The 20,119-nt window shown below is 50.8% G+C and overlaps 1 protein-coding gene across 2 annotated transcripts; it reads left to right on the top strand.

Annotated features, from left to right (window-relative positions):
* Positions 1-1,407: 1,407 nt before the first annotated feature.
* Positions 1,408-19,984, top strand: LOC117404274 (neural cell adhesion molecule L1-like; the record flags this gene model as incomplete). 2 transcript variants are annotated; one of them, XM_059021716.1, is given in 24 exon segments in its annotated part: positions 1,408-1,530; positions 2,260-2,430; positions 2,798-2,909; positions 3,880-4,064; positions 4,441-4,572; positions 4,877-5,020; positions 5,331-5,442; positions 5,862-6,034; positions 9,160-9,328; positions 10,003-10,127; positions 10,522-10,623; positions 10,914-11,108; positions 11,470-11,540; positions 11,778-11,997; positions 12,529-12,644; positions 12,734-12,941; positions 13,115-13,237; positions 13,877-14,050; positions 14,728-14,847; positions 14,973-15,137; positions 15,872-16,003; positions 16,205-16,277; positions 16,457-16,468; positions 16,738-19,984. In XM_059021716.1, coding segments are annotated over 24 exon segments (3,398 nt in total), but the record flags the coding sequence as incomplete, so codon positions are not given.
* Between the last annotated feature and the right edge of the window lie 135 nt (positions 19,985-20,119).

A 20,119-nucleotide genomic window follows, 5' to 3' on the forward strand; every position in this document is an offset into this window, starting at 1 on the left:
GCTGCAGACAGACAGACAGACAGACAGACAGACACAGAGCCCCACAATCCTGTTCAGTTTGATGCTACAATATAATCCCTTCTTCTTGGGGTCTGTGTTAGTTTACTACATTCTGAAAAGAGTTTAGTTTCATTAAAGCTGCAGACAGACAGACAGACAGACAGACAGACACAGAGCCCCACAATCCTGTTCAGTTTGACGCTACAATATAATCCCTTCTTCTTGGTGTCTGTGTTAGTTTACTACATTCTGAAGAGAGTTTAGTTTCATTAAAGCTGCAGACAGACAGACAGACAGACAGACAGACAGACAGAGCCCCACAATCCTGTTCAGTTTGACGCTACAATATAATCCCTTCTTCTTGGGGTCTGTGTTAGTTTACTACATTCTGAAGAGAGTTTAGTTTCATTAAAGCTGCAGACAGACACACAGACAGACAGAGCCCCACAATCCTGTTCAGTTTGACGCTACAATATAATCCCTTCTTCATGGGGTCTGTGTTAGTTTACTACATTCTGAAAAGAGTTTAGTTTCATTAAAGCTGCAGACAGACAGACAGACAGACAGACAGACACAGAGCCCCACAATCCTGTTCAGTTTGACGCTACAATATAATCCCTTCTTCATGGTGTCTGTGTTAGTTTACTACATTCTGAAGAGAGTTTAGTTTCATTAAAGCTGCAGACAGACAGACAGACAGACAGACAGACAGACAGAGCCCCACAATCCTGTTCAGTTTGACGCTACAATATAATCCCTTCTTCATGGGGTCTGTGTTAGTTTACTACATTCTGAAAAGAGTTTAGTTTCATTAAAGCTGCAGACAGACTATAGTCTGTGTCTCTGTGAGTTTGTATTATTAAGAACATATGAACGAGAGGAGTCCGTTCAGCCCCTCAGAGCTCATCCTGTTCTGAGCATCTGATTGATCTCAGAACCTTTTCAAGTCGGGTCTTAAAGGATCCCAGTGATTCAGCATCGACAGCGTGGCTCGGTCACCCTTGGCAACCCATTTCTCACCCTCCCCATTCTCTGTCTCCTAAGTCCATGTCTTAACTGTGTGTCCTGTGGTCCTGGTTTCTGTGCTGCGCTGAGAGTATTGATCTGTGTTAGCTGTAGCAACTCAGTTCCAGGCTAAACTGATGAATAGGATTACTTATCGTTCTTTATATTACTGGACAGTAGCACTTCAAGTTCAACACAGTAATCCAGTAATTCGCTAGACTGAAATGTCGCTCAGACTCCAGGTCCTCCCTTCATGTTGTTAATCTGCACCTTGCCACCACAGACTTCAGTGCTTGTTATTTTTCCTCGACGTGATCGCCATGGCTCCGAGCCTTGGCTGGCTCTCGCTGGTCAGCTGCTTTGTAATCGGGGTGTTGTTTGTCATCTCCCCCCCCCCCCCAGGCCCCCCGAAGTGGCAGAAGGAGACGATCGCCCCGATCGAGGCGGAGGTGGGGGATAGCGTGGTGCTGCCCTGCAACCCCCCGGTCAGCACCGTGCCCCCCCAAATCTACTGGATGAACATAAGTAAGAGACCCCCATGTGTGTGAGTGTGTGTGTGTCAGTGTGTGTGTGTGTGTCAGTGTGTGTGTCACTGTGTGTGAGGGTGTGTGTCACTGTGTGTGTGTGTGTCTGTGTGTGTGTGTGTGTGTGTGTGTGTCAGTGTGTGTGTGTGTGTGTCAGTGTGTGTGTGTGTGTGTCAGTGTGTGTGTGTGTCTGTGTGTGTGTGTGTGTGTGTGTGTGTGTGTCAGTGTGTGTGTGTGTGTCAGTGTGTGTGTGTGTGTGTGTGTGTCACTGTGTGTGTCTCAGTGTGTGTGTGTCAGTGTATGTGTCAGTGTGTGTGTGTGTGAGAGTGTGTGTCACTGTGTGTGTGTGTGTCAGTGTGTGTGTCACTGTGTGTGTGTGAGAGTGAGTGTGTGTGTGTGTGTCAGTGTGTGTGTCACTGTGTGTGTGTGTGTGTCAGTGTGTGTGTGTATGTGTGTGTGTCACTGTGTGTGTGTGTGTGTGTGTGTGTGTCAGTGTGTGTGTCACTGTGTGTGTGTGTGTGTCAGTGTGTGTGTCACTGTGTGTGTGTGTGTGTCAGTGTGTGTGTGTATGTGTGTGTGTCACTGTGTGTGTGTGTGTTTGTGTGTGTGTCTGTCAGTGTTGTCTGTGTTTCTAACATTATCATATTAATAATAATAATAATAATAATAATAATAATAATAATAATAATATTAATCCTGACGATGATTGTCGTCTCTCTGCTCTCTCCAGATCTGCAGCACATCACTCAGAGCCCGCGGGTCACTCAGGGCCGAAACGGGAACCTGTATTTCTCCAACGTGGAGAAGAGCGACACCAAGAACGACTACATGTGTCACGCGCGCTTCATCGGAGCACGCACCATCGTGCAGAAAGAGCCCATCGAGCTGCGCGTGCGAGACTGTGAGTGTGCCAGCACCGCGCCCAACGCAGGACGCTGAGCGGCTCACCTGACAGGGAGACCTGGGGGTTTGATACAGCAGCAATCTCAGACTACATCTCCCGGTCTGCTGGAGTCAGGCTTTGTGTTCCCTCAGAACTACATTTCCCATCATCCTCCTGCTCGCATATGTAACTGAGATGGGTTTACCAGTGAGCAGGAGGACACCCAACACAGAATCGGTCACAACTACGAAGCACTGCTACACACAACAGCTGTGCTGCCTGCCAAAGTCTGACACTGTCTGCCTGTTTACTGGTTAATGGTTATTGATTATCGATTCATTATTGATTACGGATTGGTTGTTAATTGGGTCTGGTTTTCCTGCAGCAAATTCGGTGAAGAACCGCGGGCCCCGTATCCTGATGCCCCAAGGAGAGAGGAGCTCTTACCTGGCATTGAGAGGACACAGCCTGGAGCTAGAGTGCATCGCAGAGGGGCTGTGAGTACAGAGAGGAGGGGAGAGGGAGGGGAGGGGAGGGGAGAGGGAGAGGGGGAGGGGAGAGGGGAGGGGAGGAGAGAGGAGGGGAGAGGGAGAGGGGAGGGGAGGGGAGGGGAGAGGGAGAGGGGAGGGGAGGGGAGAGAGGAGGGGAGAGGGAGAGGGAGAGGGAGAGGGAGAGGAGGGGAGAGGGAGAGGGAGAGGGAGAGAGGAGGGGAGAGGGAGAGGGAGAGGGGAGGGGAGGAGAGAGGAGGGGAGAGGGAGAGGGAGAGGGAGAGGGGAGGGGAGGAGAGAGGAGGGGAGAGGGAGAGGGGAGGGAGAGGAAGAGGGAGAGGGAGAGGGGAGAGGAGGAGAGAGGAGGGGAGAGGGAGAGGGAGAGGGGAGGGGAGGAGAGAGGAGGGGAGAGGGAGAGGGAGAGGGAGAGGGGAGGGGAGGAGAGAGGAGGGGAGAGGGAGAGGGGAGGGGAGAGGGAGAGGGGAGGGGAGGAGAGAGGGAGAGGGAGAGGGAGAGGGAGAGGGAGAGAGGAGGGGAGAGGGAGAGGGAGAGGGGAGGGGAGGAGAGAGGAGGGGAGAGGGAGAGGGAGAGGAGAGGGAGAGGGGAGGGGAGGAGAGAGGAGGGGAGGGGAGAGGGAGAGGGAGAGGGGAGGGAGAGGAAGAGGGAGAGGGGAGGGGAGGAGAGAGGAGGGGAGAGGGAGAGGGAGAGGGAGAGGGGAGGGGAGGAGAGAGGAGGGGAGGGGAGAGGGAGAGGGAGAGGGGAGGGAGAGGAAGAGGGAGAGGGGAGGGGAGGAGAGAGGGAGAGGGAGAGGGGAGGGGAGAGGGAGAGGGAGAGGGAGGAGAGAGGAGGGGAGAGGGAGAGGGAGAGGGAGAGGGAGAGGGGAGGGGAGGAGAGAGGAGGGGAGGGGATGGAGCAGATTGATTATTGCTGACAGTGGTGATAAAATATGAATTATTGATTGGTTATTGATTGGTTTCAGCCCGACCCCTGAGATAGTCTGGGTGCGGAGGGAGGGGGTGATGCCAGAGGGGAGAGCGAGCCTGGAGAATTTCAACAAGCTGCTGAGAATCGAGAACATCACCGAGTCGGACGATGGAGAGTACCAGTGCACTGTGAGCAACCAGGGGGGCAGAGAGAGACACATCTACATCGTCTCTGTGGAGGGTAAGAGAGGAGGGGAGAGGAGGGGAGAGGAGAGGAGAGGAGGGGAGAGGAGAGGGGGAGAGGAGAGGAGGGGAGAAAGGGGAGAGAGGAGAGGGGAGAGGGAGAGGAGGGGAGAGGAGAGCGGAGAGGAGAGGAGAAGAGAGAGGGGGAGAGGAGGGGAGAGGAGAGGAGAGAGAGGGGGAGAGGAGAGGAGAGGAGAGGAGAGGAGGGGAGAGGAGAGCGGAGAGGAGAGGAGGGGAGGAGGGGAGGGGAGAGGAGAGAGGGGGAGAGGAGAGTGTGTCTATCTCTCTCTCTCTTTTTCTGTCTGTCTCTGTCTCTCTGTCTCTCTCTCTGTGTGTCTCCCACTCTGTTAACCTCCCTGTCTCTCCCTGTGCAGCGGCCCCCTACTGGGTGAGGCAGCCGGAGAGCGGGTTGTACGGGCCGGGCGAGACGGTGCGGCTGGACTGCGACGTGGAGGGGAAACCCAAACCCAGCATCGTCTGGAAGATCAACGGAGAGCCCCTCACAGGTGAGAGAGTGTGCACGTGTGTGTGTGTGCCAAGCTTGAAGTGAGTGTCTGTGCGAGTGAACATGTGTCTGTGCGAGCGAGAGTGTGTCTGTGCGAGTGAGCGTGTGTCTGTGCGAGCGAGAGTGTGTCTGTGCGAGCGAGAGTGTGTCTGTGCGAGTGAGTGTGTGTCTGTGCGAGCGAGAGTGTGTCTGTGCGAGTGAGCGTGTGTCTGTGCGAGCGAGAGTGTGTCTGTGCGAGCGAGAGTGTGTCTGTGCGAGTGAGTGTGTGTCTGTGCATGTTACTACAGAACTGTGTTCACTCTCAGACACAGACTCGGATCTCAGGCACAGTGTGAAGGGCAGCTCTCTGATTCTCCACAACGCGCAGTCGAGAGACACGAGTGTGTTCCAGTGTGAGGCCAACAACACTCACGGGACCATCCTCGCCAACGCCTACGTCTACGTCATCAGTGAGTCTGTGTGTCTGTCTGTCTGCATCTCTGTCCGTCTGTCTGTCTGTCTATATGTGTCTATATGTGTCTCTCTCTCTCTGTGTTTGATTCCCTCGTCTCTCTCTCCTATCCTCTCTCTCTCTCACACTCTGTGTGTGATTCTCTCTTGTTTCTCTCTCTCTCTCTCTCACACTCTGTGTGTGATTCTCTCTTGTTTCTCTCTCTCTCTCTCTCACACTCTGTGTGTGATTCTCTCTTGTTTCTCTCTCTCTCTCTCTCTCACACTCTGTGTGTGATTCTCTCTTGTTTCTCTCTCTCTCTCTCTCAGGCCTCCCTGCTCAGATCCTCTCTCCCGATAATCAGCTCTACATCGTGGCCGAGGATCAGGCCGCCTTCCTGGACTGCAGGACCTTTGGAGTGCCAAGGCCGGATGTGACCTGGTAAGAGAACACACTCTAGAACAGTCTAGAACTGGGCAGCCTGGCGAGAACGCACACCGTAGAACAGTCTAGAACACGGTGGCCTATCAAGAGAACATACTCTCTGGAATGGTCTAGAACAGTCATGTGGCACGCACACACACTTGGGAACGTGCAAGAACACTGTAGAACAGGGTGGCCTAGTGAGAGAACATTCTGGATCCGTCGTTCGCCTCTCTACAGCCTGCTAGAATACTCTAGAACAGACAGTTTTGGAGGATGTGCAGCCAGAGTTTTGGATAGGAAATCTACACTTTCTGTGTCTCTCCGTGTCCCTGTGTGTCTCTCTGTGTTTCAATACAATGTGCAGTATCAGTGTCTCTGTGCGTCTCTATGTCCCTGTCTGTCTCTATGACTCTCTATGTCTCTGTGTGTCTCAGGTCCCGCGATGGTAAAGACTCGTTCTCTATCCTGGAGGACCCGCGCTTCTCTCTCTACACTAACGGGACCCTGCACCTCGTCTCCGCCTCTCGAGAGGACAGCGGCCAATTCAGCTGCACCGTGAACCCCGAGGCAGAGAACATCTCCATCAGCGCCACCCTTGAGATCCGCAGTGAGAATCTAACACTACAGTATCTACACACCTCCACACACTCCTCAATAAACATCTCCATCAGCTCCACCCTGGAGATCCACAGTGAGAATCTAACACTACAGTATCTATACACCTCCACACACTCCTCAATAAACATCTCCATCAGCTCCACCCTGGAGATCCACAGTGAGAATCTAACACTACAGTATCTATACACCTCCACACACTCCTCAATAAACATCTCCATCAGCTCCACCCTGGAGATCCACAGTGAGAATCTAACACTACAGTATCTACACACCTCCACACACTCCTCAATAAACATCTCCATCAGCTCCACCCTGGAGATCCGCAGTGAGAATCTAACACTACAGTATCTATACACCTCCACACACTCCTCAATAAACATCTCCATCAGCTCCACCCTGGAGATCCGCAGTGAGAATCTAACACTACAGTATCTATACACCTCCACACACTCCTCAATAAACATCTCCATCAGCTCCACCCTGGAGATCCACAGTGAGAATCTAACACTACAGTATCTATACACCTCCACACACTCCTCAATAAACATCTCCATCAGCTCCACCCTGGAGATCCACAGTGAGAATCTAACACTACAGTATCTACACACCTCCACACACTCCTCAATAAACATCTCCATCAGCTCCACCCTGGAGATCCACAGTGAGAATCTAACACTACAGTATCTACACACCTCCACACACTCCTCAATAAACATCTCCATCAGCTCCACCCTGGAGATCCACAGTGAGAATCTAACACTACAGTATCTACACACCTCCACACACTCCTCAATAAACATCTCCATCAGCTCCACCCTGGAGATCCACAGTGAGAATCTAACACTACAGTATCTACACACCTCCACACACTCCTCAATAAACATCTCCATCAGCTCCACCCTGGAGATCCACAGTGAGAATCTAACACTACAGTATCTACACACCTCCACACACTCCTCAATAAACATCTCCATCAGCGCCACCCTGGAGATCCACAGTGAGAATCTAACACTACAGTATCTATACACCTCCACACACTCCTCAATAAACATCTCCATCAGCTCCACCCTGGAGATCCACAGTGAGAATCTAACACTACAGTATCTACACACCTCCACACACTCCTCAATAAACATCTCCATCAGCTCCACCCTGGAGATCCACAGTGAGAATCTAACACTACAGTATCTACACACCTCCACACACTCCTCAATAAACATCTCCATCAGCTCCACCCTGGAGATCCACAGTGAGAATCTAACACTACAGTATCTACACACCTCCACACACTCCTCAATAAACATCTCCATCAGCGCCACCCTGGAGATCCACAGTGAGAATCTAACACTACAGTATCTATACACCTCCACACACTCCTCAATAAACATCTCCATCAGCTCCACCCTGGAGATCCACAGTGAGAATCTAACACTACAGTATCTACACACCTCCACACACTCCTCAATAAACATCTCCATCAGCTCCACCCTGGAGATCCACAGTGAGAATCTAACACTACAGTATCTATACACCTCCACACACTCCTCAATAAACATCTCCATCAGCTCCACCCTGGAGATCCGCAGTGAGAATCTAACACTACAGTATCTATACACCTCCACACACTCCTCAATAAACATCTCCATCAGCTCCACCCTGGAGATCCACAGTGAGAATCTAACACTACAGTATCTATACACCTCCACACACTCCTCAATAAACATCTCCATCAGCTCCACCCTGGAGATCCACAGTGAGAATCTAACACTACAGTATCTACACACCTCCACACACTCCTCAATAAACATCTCCATCAGCTCCACCCTGGAGATCCACAGTGAGAATCTAACACTACAGTATCTATACACCTCCACACACTCCTCAATAAACATCTCCATCAGCTCCACCCTGGAGATCCACAGTGAGAATCTAACACTACAGTATCTATACACCTCCACACACTCCTCAATAAACATCTCCATCAGCTCCACCCTGGAGATCCACAGTGAGAATCTAACACTACAGTATCTATACACCTCCACACACTCCTCAATAAACATCTCCATCAGCTCCACCCTGGAGATCCACAGTGAGAATCTAACACTACAGTATCTATACACCTCCACACACTCCTCAATAAACATCTCCATCAGCTCCACCCTGGAGATCCACAGTGAGAATCTAACACTACAGTATCTACACACCTCCACACACTCCTCAATAAACATCTCCATCAGCTCCACCCTGGAGATCCACAGTGAGAATCTAACACTACAGTATCTATACACCTCCACACACTCCTCAATAAACATCTCCATCAGCTCCACCCTGGAGATCCACAGTGAGAATCTAACACTACAGTATCTATACACCTCCACACACTCCTCAATAAACATCTCCATCAGCTCCACCCTGGAGATCCACAGTGAGAATCTAACACTACAGTATCTACACACTCCTCAATACACCTCAGTAAACATCTCCATCAGCTCCACCCTGGAGATCCACAGTGAGAATCTAACACTACAGTATCTATACACCTATACGCCTCAATACACACATCTATACACCTGTATGCACCTCAATACACACCTATACACCTCAATACACCTGTATGCACCTCAATACACACCTATACACCTCAATACACCTGTATGCACCTCAATACACACCTATACACCTCAATACACCTGTATGCACCTCAATACACACCTATACACCTCAATACACCTGTATACACCTCATTACTCACCTATACACCTCAATACACACCTATACACCTCAATACACCTGTATGCACCTCAATACACACCTATACACCTCAATACACCTGTATGCACCTCAATACACACCTATACACCTCAATACACCTGTATGCACCTCAATACACACCTATACACCTGAATACACATCTATACACATCTATACACCTGTATGCACCTCAATACACACCTATACAGATCTATACACCTGTATGCACCTCAATATACACCTATACACCTCAATACACACCTATACACCTCAATACACCTGTATGCACCTCACTACACCTCCATATTCCTCCATACAGCTCCATGTTGTGTAGGAATGATCCGCTGTCTCCCCCCCTCTCAGATAAGACAGTGATTGTGGTCCCGCCCGGTGATCAGAGGGTGCCCAGAGGAGGCACGGCTGAGTTCAGCTGCAAAGCCCAGTACGACAGCCGCCACTTCCATTCCAAGCAGCCGGACCCCATGTGGAGGAGAGACGGGCGCAAGATCGCTGAGACAGCCGACAGCAGCAAGTGAGGAGCACGCCTACACTCACAAACACGGAGCAGAGCCTTTCTCAGCTTCTTCAACAGAAACGGAATGAATTCCACGAGGAACGTTCCCACTAGAAGGCTTTCTCAAGGTCTTCAGTCACACTTTATTTTAAGAATTTATGAAGTTTCTTTCAGTGTTTCTATTGAAGACGCTGAGAAAGACTTCTAGTGGAAACGTTTGCCGTTGAATTTATGAAGTTTCTTTCAGTGTTTCTGTTGAAGACGCTGAGAAAGACTTCCAGTGGAAACGTTTGCCGTTGAATTTATGAAGTTTCTTTCAGTGTTTCTGTTGAAGGCGCTGAGAAAGACTTCTAGTGGAAACGTTTGCCGTTGAATTTATGAAGTTTCTTTCAGTGTTTCTATTGAAGGCGCTGAGAAAGACTTCTAGTGGAAACGTTTGCCGTTGAATTTATGAAGTTTCTTTCAGTGTTTCTATTGAAGACGCTGAGAATGACTTCTAGTGGAAACGTTTGCCGTTGAATTTATGAAGTTTCTTTCAGTGTTTCTATTGAAGACGCTGAGAAAGACTTCTAGTGGAAACGCTTGCCGTTGAATTTATGAAGTTTCTTTCAGTGTTTCTATTGAAGACGCTGAGAAAGACTTCCAGTGGAAACGCTTGTCATTGAGTGTATTTGTGAACTCCCTGTTTCCAGGTACGTGTTTGACGGTCACAAGCTGGTTATCGATGCGGTGGAGGAGGAGGATGAGGGAGTGTACACTTGCATCGCAGCCTCCTCCATCGACTCTGACGAGGCCAGAGGCAGACTCCTGGTCCTGGGTGAGTAATACTGTGTTTCCATTACGCTGTGAAACCGTGCCAGCCTGGCACACTTTATAAAGCAGACCGCGTTGTTTCCATTACACTGTGAAACCGTGCCAGCCTGGCACACTTGGAAAACCTTGTCAGATTTTTTTTTCCAAGGATAATGCCACTTATCCCATTTCCTTTAAATGATTCATTGCTGTGTCTTCTCCCGTGCTGTTCTGTACTTCCTGTTAAATCTCCATTAATTATTCTCTTTCTCTCTCTCTCTCTCTCTCTCTCTCTCTCTCTCTCTCTCTCAATTCAATTCAATTCAATTCAATTCAATAAGCTTTATTGGCATTACAGGAATAAACAAGTTTTGCCAAATCAATTACAATGTCATTCTTCTCTCTCTCTCTCTGTTCAGATGTTCCGGACCCCCCCGTTGACCTCGTGCTCTCGGACCCCCAGGATCGCAGCGTCATTCTGTCCTGGACCCCCTCCAACGACCACAACAGCCCCATACTGGGTAAGAATTGCCCCATACTAGACTGGAAATCAATGTTAAAAAGATTAAAACAATGTAATCCATCTCTGTCTCGCTGTCTGTGTGTCTCTGTCTCATTGTCTCTCTGTTTCTCTGTCTCTTTGTCTCTGTGTCTCGCTGTCTGTGTGTCTCTGTCTCTTTGTCTCTGTGTTTCTCTGTCTGTGTGTCTCTCTGTCTCGCTGTCTGTGTGTCTCTGTCTCTTTGTCTCTGTGTTTCTCTGTCTGTGTGTCTCTGTCTCTGTGTCTCAATGTCTCTGTGTGTTCGCTTTGCAGAGTATGTGATAGAGTACTCAACTATGCTGAATCAGGGTGTCTGGAGTGAGCTGACGAGAGTGAACGAGAGTGAGACGTCCGCGTTGCTCAACCTCTTCCCATTCCTGAAGTACCGGTTCCGGGTCATCGCTGTCAACGAGCTGGGAAAGAGCGGAGCCAGCGCGCCATCGGACTCCTTCGAAACACCTGCCGCAGGTAAATAACACACCTGAGACAGGTAAACAAGAGTCTACACACACACACACACACACACACACGCAGGTAAACTATCACCTGACACAGGTCAACACACTGCACACACACACCTGCCACAGGTAAATAACACACCTGAGACAGGTAAACAAGAGTCTACACACACACACACACACACAGGTAAACTCTCACCTGACACAGGTCAACACACTGCACACACACACCTGCCACAGGTAAATAACATTCTCACACACACTCCTGACGCAGGTCAAAAGTCTACACACACCTGATACAGCGTGTGTGAGAGCGAGAGTGCGGGTGCGAATGTGAGAGTCACTGACAGTCTTGTTTTGATGCGTTTCAGCTCCAGACAGTAACCCGACTGGGGTGAGAGGAGAGGGGAACCAGACCGATAACATGGTCATCCACTGGGAGGTACGTGTGGGGGTACAGAGGGGTGCAGAGACAGGCATTTTAATCCTCACTGCCATTAGATTTTTTATTAATATCTCTGTATTTGCACGACTACGTTTACATCATTATTATTTTTTTGGGGGGGGTGAATTGTATTGAATTGTATTGTAATGTTGCATTTGTACTTAGTGTTTTGTTGCTGGAAAGAACCATGGGAGGTGATTTTAAAAATAAATCATTTCTCTCTCCCTCTCTCAGCCCATCAGGCAGCTGCAGTGGTGTGGCCCCGGGTTCAAGTACCAGGTTTCGTGGCGGCAGGCTGGCGAGTCGGAGTGGCGCGAGGCGTCCACTGAGTCCCCCGTGTTTGTGGTGACGGGGAGCCCCCCCTTCACCCCCTATCACATCAGAGTGAGGGCCACCAACGAGAGGGGCCTGGGGCCCGAGCCAGACACCGTCACAGGGTACTCGGGAGAGGACTGTAAGTGTCTCTGAGAGAGAGAGAGAGTGTCAAATTGTGTGTCTCTGAGAGAAAGAGAGTGTGTCACAGTGTGTGTCTGTGTCTCAGTGTATCTCAGTGTGTCTCAGTGTGTGTCACAGTGTGTATCTTAGTATGTGTCTCAGTGTGTATCTCAGTGTCTCAGTGTGTGTCTCAGTGTGTATCTCAGTGTGTATCTCAGTGTATCTCAGTGTGCGTCTCAGTGTATCTCAGTGTGTGTCTCAGTGTGTGTCTCAGTGTGTATCTCAGTGTATCTCAGTGTGTGTCTCAGTGTGTATCTCAGTGTGTGTCAGTATGTGTCTCAGTGTGTGTATCTCAGTGTGTATCTCAGTGTGTGTCAGTGTGTGTCTCAGTGTGTGTCTCAGTGTGTCTCAGTGTGTGTCTCAGTGTGTCTCGGTGTATGTGAGAGTTTGTGTGTACATGTCTTTGTCTGGCAGAGTGATTAACTATCTTTTCCTCTCTCCTCTCTTTCTCCCTCTCTCTCCTTTCCCCTCTCCTCCGTCTCTCTCCCAGTACCTCTCTCCAGTCCTCTGAATGTAGCGGTGGAGTTTCTCAATCGCACCCTTATCAATGTGACCTGGAGCCCTGTCCCCAGAGAGAGTGTGAGAGGCCACCTGAAAGGATACAAGGTGAGGGTACACTCGCACTCACACACACACACACTCACACACTCTCACTCTCCCTCCCAGCTCATCCCCTCTCTCCCTCTCTCTCTCAGGTTCATTGCTGGAGGTCCCGCTCTCTGCTGGAGAGACCGAAGCGCCAGTCCTCCGACCGCTTCTCCGTCACCGTGGCGGGGGGGCGGAGCCACGCCCTGCTCTCCGGCCTGCAGCCCTTCAGCGTCTACTACGTGGAAGTGAACGTCTTCAACGGGAGAGGGGAGGGGCCAGCCAGCGAGCCGCTGAGATTCGACACGCCCGAGGGGGGTGAGAGCAGGGGGAGAGAGTGTGAGGGGTTTCAATGGGAGAAGGGGGGAGGAGGGATGGGGAGAGGAGAGAGATTCAAAATTAGAGCGTTCTGTATATGAATGTTGTGTATGTATAGGTATGTCTGTACTGTAGATATTCAGCCCGGTTCTCCCCTCCTCTCCCCTCTCCAGTCCCCGGCCCCCCTGCCTCTCTCTCCCTGGACAGCCCCTCAGAGTCGCTGTTGATTCTGCAGTGGCAGCCCCCCCTGCAGCCCAACGGGAACCTGACTGGCTATGAGCTTCACTACCAGCAGAGTGAGTATCTCCTCTCCTCCCCCTCCCGTCCTTTCCTCCTCTCCCCCCTGTCCTCTCCTCCTCCCCTCCGCTTCCCTCCTCTCCTCTATCCTCCTCTCCTCCCCCTCCTGTCCTCTCCTCCTCTCATCTCCTCTCCTCTCCTCCTGTCCTCTCCTCCTCCCCTCCCCCCTGTCCTCTCCTCTCCTCTCCTGTCCTCTCCTCCTCCCCTCCCCTCCTGTCCTCTCCTCCTCTCCTCTCATCTCCTCTCCTCCCCTCCTCTCCTCTCTCCTCCCCCTCCTGTCCTCTCCTCCTCTCCTCTCCTCCCCCTCCTGCCCTCTTCTCCTCCCCTCCCTCATCTCCCCTCCTCTCCCCTCCCCTCCTCTCCTCTCCTCTCCCCTCCCCTCCTCTGCTCTGCTCTCCTCCCCTCCTCTCCTCTCTCCTCATCTCCTCTCCTCCCCTCTGCCTCATCTCCTCCCCCTCCTCTCCTCTCCCTCCCGTCCTCTCTCCCCTCCCCTCTTCTCCTCTCCTCTCCCTCCTCTCCCCTCCCCTCCCCCTCTCCTCTGCTCTCTCTCCCTCCCTCCCTCTCTTTCTCTAACAGTTCAAACAGAGCATCTCTCTCTGTGTCTCTCTCCCTCTCTTCCTCTCACTCTGTCTCTCCAGTTAGCGAGTCAGGGAACAGTCACCTGACAGACGTGGAGTTAAAGCCGCACGAGTTGAACTGGACCGTGCTGGACGTGGACCCGCGCAGCCTGTACCGCTTCTACCTGAAAGCACGCACGAGCGCCGGGGCGGGGCCGCACGTCTTCACTGAGGGCTCCGCCCTGCTGGAGGGAGGTGAGAACTGCAGCCAGCGTGAATGTCGTCCTCTCTTGGCCGTTATGTTATCGGACCTCCATGGAAGGCAGTGGGAGAGGAGCGTGCGGTCGCTGTGCAGTAACGGTCACACCCACGATTCTGAGAGGGAGTGCTTGAAAACGTTAGAGAGTGATATGCAAAGCTAATCAAAAACAAGAAAAAATTAATGCATTAAAGTGATATTCTAAACACTGTGTCTGTGTGTCTGTGTGTGTGCGTGTGTGTGTGTCTGCATCTCTGTGTGTCTCTGTGTGTGTGTCTGTGTGTGTGTGTGTCTCTGTGTGTGTCTGTGTGTGTGTGTGTGTGTGTGTGTGTGTCTCTGTGTGTCTCTGTGTGTGTGCGTGTGTGTGTGTGTGTGTGTGTGTCTGTGTGTGTGTGTGTGTCTCTGTGTGTGTCTGTGTGTGTGTGTGTGTGTGTGTGTCTCTGTGTGTCTGCGTCTCTGTGTGTGTGCGTGTGTGTGTCTGCGTCTCTGTGTGTGTGCGTGTGTCTGCGTCTCTGTGTGTCTCTGTGTGTGTGTCTGTGTGTGTGTGTGTGTGTGTGTCTCTGTGTGTGTGTCTCTGTGTGTCTCTGTGTGTGTGTGTGTGTGTGTGTGTCTGTGTGTGTGTGTGTCTCTGTGTGTGTGTGTGTCTCTGTGTGTGTGTGTGTGTGTGTTGCAGCCCTGCCCAAGTTGGATAACATCAGCATTATCTCTGGAAAGACCTTCTCTAATATCAGCTGGGTCCCGCGCGAGGGCTACCGGGACGTGGAGTTTCAAATTCAATACCTCAACAAACACAGTGAGTGCAGCCTGCCTGTACCTGCCTGCCTTTAGAACTGTGTGTCTGTCTGTGTGTCTGTCGGCCTTTATAACAGCCTGTCTGTGTGTCTGTCTGCCTTTATAACAGCCTCTCTTTCCCTCTAGGGTCTAACAGTCCCTGGCAGGTTATGGAGAAGGTGAGCTCGACCCAGTCCTTCTATCAGATCCAGAACCTGGAGCCCGGGACAAGTTACCGGGTCCGATTTACCGTCAAGAACAGAACGGCTGAAGTGAGCTTCTGGGAGCACAGCATCCAGACTGCCGGGCCGGGTGAGAGCAGCTCAGAGCAGCGTCTCTCTCCCCCTCTCCGCTCCCCCTCTCACTCCTCTCTCCTCCTCTCTCCCCCTCTCCTCTCCTCTCTCCTCCTTCTCCCTCTTCTCTCTCCTCTCACCCCCTCTCCTCTCCTCTCCCCCTCGCTTCTCTCCCCCTCACTCACTTTCCCCCCTCTCCTCTCTCCTCCTCTCTCACCCCCTCCTCTCACCCCCCTCCCTCCTCTCCCTCCTTCTCCCTCTTCTCTCCTCTCTCCCCCCCTCCTCCCCCCCTTTCTCACACCCTCTCCTCTCCCCCTCTCTCCTGTCTCCTCTCCTCTCTCCTGCCCCCTCTCTCCTTCTCTCTCCTCTCCTCACTCACCCCTCTCTCCTCCTCATTCTCAATTATTATTTGTTTATTGAGCAGACGCCTTTATCCAAGGCGACTTACAGAGACTAGGGTGTGTGAACTATGCAGCAGCTGCAGAGTCACTTACAACTACGTCTCACCCGAAAGACGGAGCACAAGGAGGTGAAGTGACTCGCTCAGGGTCACACACAATGAGTCAGTGGCTGAACTGGGATTTGAACCGGGGACCTCCTGGTTACAAGCCCTTTTCATTCTCCCTCTCCTCTCTCACCCTCTCCTCTCTCACCCTCTCCTCTCTCTCACCTCCTCTCTCCTCCTCTCTCACTCTCCTCTCTCTTGCCTACTCTCTCCTCGCTCTCACCCCTTCTCCTCTGTCCTCTCTGCAGCCCTCTCTGAGCTCCACGGTGGGTTTGCCACACAGGGCTGGTTCATCGGGCTGATCAGCGCTTTGGTTCTGCTGCTCCTCATCCTGCTCATCGGCTGCTTCATCAAGAGGAGCAGAGGGGGCAAGTACTCCGGTGAGACACAGACAGAGAGACACCGAGAGAGAGACACTGACACACAGAGAGAGAGAGAGACACACACACACTGAGATACACTGAGAGAGAGAGACACTGACACACAGAGAGAGAGAGACACACACACACTGAGATACACTGAGACACTCTGAGACACACACACACTGAGTCACTGACACGCGTCTGTCTGTCTGTCCACAGTGAAGGCTAAGGAGGAAGGACAGGTGGACTCAGAAGCCCGGCCAATGAAGGACGAGACGTTTGGAGAGTACAGGTAAACTGTGACTGTGTTTCACCCTCCGGAATAATGTTACCTTAACATATTGAATCACACACCCTCTATATAGAATGAACTCCCTCAGCTTCATAGAGTCCAATGAAAGCTGCTGAATAATGTTCCCTTGTTATCTGTGTGTTTCACTCTCATTCACAATGCTGTCCACTGGAGCACAGATCCCTGGAAAGGTGAGAGCACGCGATTTGTGTGTGTGTGTGTGTGTGTGTGTGTGTGTGTGTGTGTGTGTGTGTGTGTGTCTTAGTCAGATATTTAGACAGACGCACAGACAGACAGATATTTAGACACAGATAGACTGATATTTAGACACAGATAGATAGACAGATATTTAGAGACAGACGGATCGACAGACAGATATTCAGACAGAGACAGAAACCTGTCTGGTTGTTTCTCCCCTGCTCACCCTCCCTCTTTCTCCCCCTCTCCCCCCCCTCCACAGTGAGAACGAGGAGAAGCCCGACTCTGGCAGCCAGGCCTCGGTCATCGCCAATCTGAAGCCCCTGGGCAGTGACGACAGCCTGGCCGATTACGGGGGCAGCGTGGACGTGCAGTTCAACGAGGACGGCTCCTTCATCGGCCAGTACAGCGGGAAGAAAGAGCCCGGCGCGGCCGCGGGTCACGAGAGCTCGGGCCCCGCCTCCCCAGTGAACCCCCCCGCCACCGCGGGGCCCCTGGAGTGAGGGGTCGGGGAGCAGGGGCCCCAGCTTCTGATAAAGGATACCACAGAACCACGACGCTTTAAAAAAACGTTTACCAGGGTTACAAAGCATTGTGAAGCACAGAGAGGCATGGTAAAGAATATTAAAAAACAAACCAAGGTCAACTAACCCTTCTAAAAGTTTCCCACAGTAAAAGCACAGCACAGTGTGATGGAGCAAAAAACAAACCACACAGTATAATTATGGTGAGAGAAAGTTACTGTCCTCAATTTACCGTGGGAAACTTTTCTGAGGGACACAGCGTGTTTAATTGGCTGCTTTTGAGGTTTTCGGCTAGGATTTCAGCTTCTATAGTACATTGATATCCTATTTCGTCATTTTTTTTTTTTTTTTTTAAGATTGAATGACTTGTAATGTTTCTGCGTGTCGGGTGTCTCAGATCGCGTTGAGAGTGTGCTTCATTCTCTTGCGTTCTTTGTGTGACAGACAAAGAGAATCTCATTTAAAAGCTGACCGGAGCGTTAGGAGTGGCAGATTTGCTTGAACTAATAGAGCCATGTAAACACATAGTGTATCCCTTAACAGAAGCTGGATATTGCTATATTGTGGCTAAACTCTCCTCCCCTTTAAAACACGCTAGCAGGAGCGAGCGCGATTGCACACTTTGGTACAGGACAGGGGGGCGGTGTGTTTAAAAGGGGAGACTGGGGGTGTTAAAGGGGAAGTCAGTTTAGCCTCGGTAGACTCTCCGCAGGGCCCCGCGCATCCTTTTCAACCTATGACCCCATTCCTCAAACCCTGTGGACCAATCGCATTGCTTTGAATGGAAATCAAAACGCAAACCGTGCGCTGCCTAACATATCCTCTCTATCTCTCTATCTCTCTCTCTATCTCTCTCTCTATCTGTCTCTCTGTCTCGATCTGTCTATCTGTCTCTCTATCTGTCTCTCTCTCTGTCTCTCTCACTCTATCTATCTCTCTCTCACTGTCTCTCTCTGTCTCTCTCACTCTATCTCTCTCTCTCTCTATCTCTCCATCTGTCTCGATCTGTCTATCTGTCTCTATCTGTCTCTCTCTCTCTCTGTCTCTCTCTGTCTCTGTCTGTATCTGTCTCTCTCTCTGTCTCTCTCTCTCTGTCTCTATCTGCCTCTCTCTCTGTCTCTCTCTGTCTCTGTCTGTATCTGTCTCTCTCTCTGTCTCTCTATCTGTCTCTGTCTCTCTCTCTCTCTCTCTCTCTCTCTGTCTCTCTCTGTCTCTGTCTGTATCTGTCTCTATCTGTCTCTGTCTCTCTATCTCTCTGTCTCTCTCTCTGTCTCTGTCTGTATCTGTCTCTATCTGTCTCTGTCTCTCTATCTCTCTGTCTCTCTCTCTGTCTCTGTCTCTCTGTCTCCCTCTCCCTCTCTCTCTCTCTGTCTCTCTATCTGTCTCTCTCTCTGTCTCTGTCTCTCTCTGTCTCTGTCTGTATCTGTCTCTCTCTCTCTGTCTCTCTGCCTGTCTCTCTCTCTCTGTCTCTATCTGTCTCTCTCTCTCTCTCTCTGTCTTTTCTGTGTCGTTCTGTGTGCCGGAGTGGAGCGTGTGTTTGATACGGTTTTGCCGCCACTAGCGGCAAATCGCGCTCCCTTAGTAGTGGTGACCGAGGGCGTCCAGTCTAAACGTGCCAAATCCAGACAGAGCAGTCCAAGCAAGTGCCAGAGATACAGAGAGACAGAGAGACAGAGAGACAGAGAGACAGAGAGACAGAGAGTCCTCCATATCGCTCTGTTATACAAAAGTAATGATTTTCTGGTTCGATTCCAAAGTGTGTGTTCTCAAAACGCAAACGTCTGTCTTATCAATCTGAGGGTAGCAATCTGTCGATATGTCAATACTTACGTGTCTGTCTCTGTGTATATTATGTGTGGCAAAATGTGGACTTTGCTGTTTAAAAGCACCTGGATTTTAATCTGAAAAAAAATAATTAAATAAATCATTTGCTGTGAAACTGAGCCTCCAACCTAAGCAGCAGCAGAATGGGCTGTGCATCAAGGGGAGCCTTTGTGACGTTTGGTTAGCCAAAGTGTCCTGTAATTGGGTATCAGAACTTGGCAGAGATTCTACTTGTCAGATAATTATCTATCTACCTATCTATCTTAATTATTCTCTCCTAATGAGAGAACTCTCTTTGTTTTGTACAGAAATCAGCCGCGGGTGGTGTGGGTTCTGAAGCGTGGCCCGGTGACGGCTCTTCTTTGTATCTGCACCTTGCTGGAGTGCGTCACTGAATGTAAATACTTGTGCTGGGCTGTGATCCTTGTCAATTGTAATTTGGCTGGTAGATTTTAGGCAAAATGTTAATCGATCCCCTCTCTCCCCCTCCTCCTCTCCCCTCCCCCTCTCCCTCCTCCCCCTCTCCCTCCCCCCATCCCCCTTCTCCCCCTCCCCCTCCTCCCTCTCCCTCTCCCCTCTCCCTCCTCTCCCTCTCCCCTCTCCCTCCTCTCCCTCTCCCTCCTCCCTCCTCCCCCTCCTCCCTCCCTCTCTCCCTCCTCCCTCTCCCTCTCCCCCCTCTCCCTCTCCCTCCTCCCTCCTCCCTCCTCTCCCTCTCCGTCTCCCCTCTCTGTCTCCCTCCTCCTCTCCCCTCTCCCTCTCCCTCCCCCTCCTCCTCTCCCCCTCTCCCTCCCCCTCCTCCCTCTCTCCCTCTCCCTCCCCCTCTCCCTCCCCCCCCCCCTCCCCTAGTTAGACACAGCTAGGTGATCTTCAGTAGCTAGTTATCTTTTTGAGAGAAAAAAAATAATACATTTATATATATATATATATATATAATCAAGTGATTCTAATGAAAATGATGATTTTTATTATTATAATAAGAACACATTGCAGTATCTGTGTACCTTTATTTTTTCTGGTTGGTATGTTCATTTTTTTATACACACACACACACATTATATATCTATATAGAATTGCAAATGATAATAACGCAGTAATCATGTCACGGCTTGGAATCCTAATCTGTGGTCTTGTGATTTCATTAAAGGGATTCTTGATATTGCTGCACACGTGTGTGGTTTGTGATTTACTGTGTTGGCGTGCTTGCCAAGTTGCTCAAAAGAAAACCAACTGACAGCTTTTAGTCCTGGAGTCCCGGGTTCAAGTCCAGTTTTTCCGTAGCGGAACACAACCCTGGGG

The sequence above is a fragment of the Acipenser ruthenus genome, unplaced genomic scaffold (assembly GCF_902713425.1).
Source record: "Acipenser ruthenus unplaced genomic scaffold, fAciRut3.2 maternal haplotype, whole genome shotgun sequence".
Taxonomy (NCBI): domain Eukaryota; kingdom Metazoa; phylum Chordata; class Actinopteri; order Acipenseriformes; family Acipenseridae; genus Acipenser; species Acipenser ruthenus.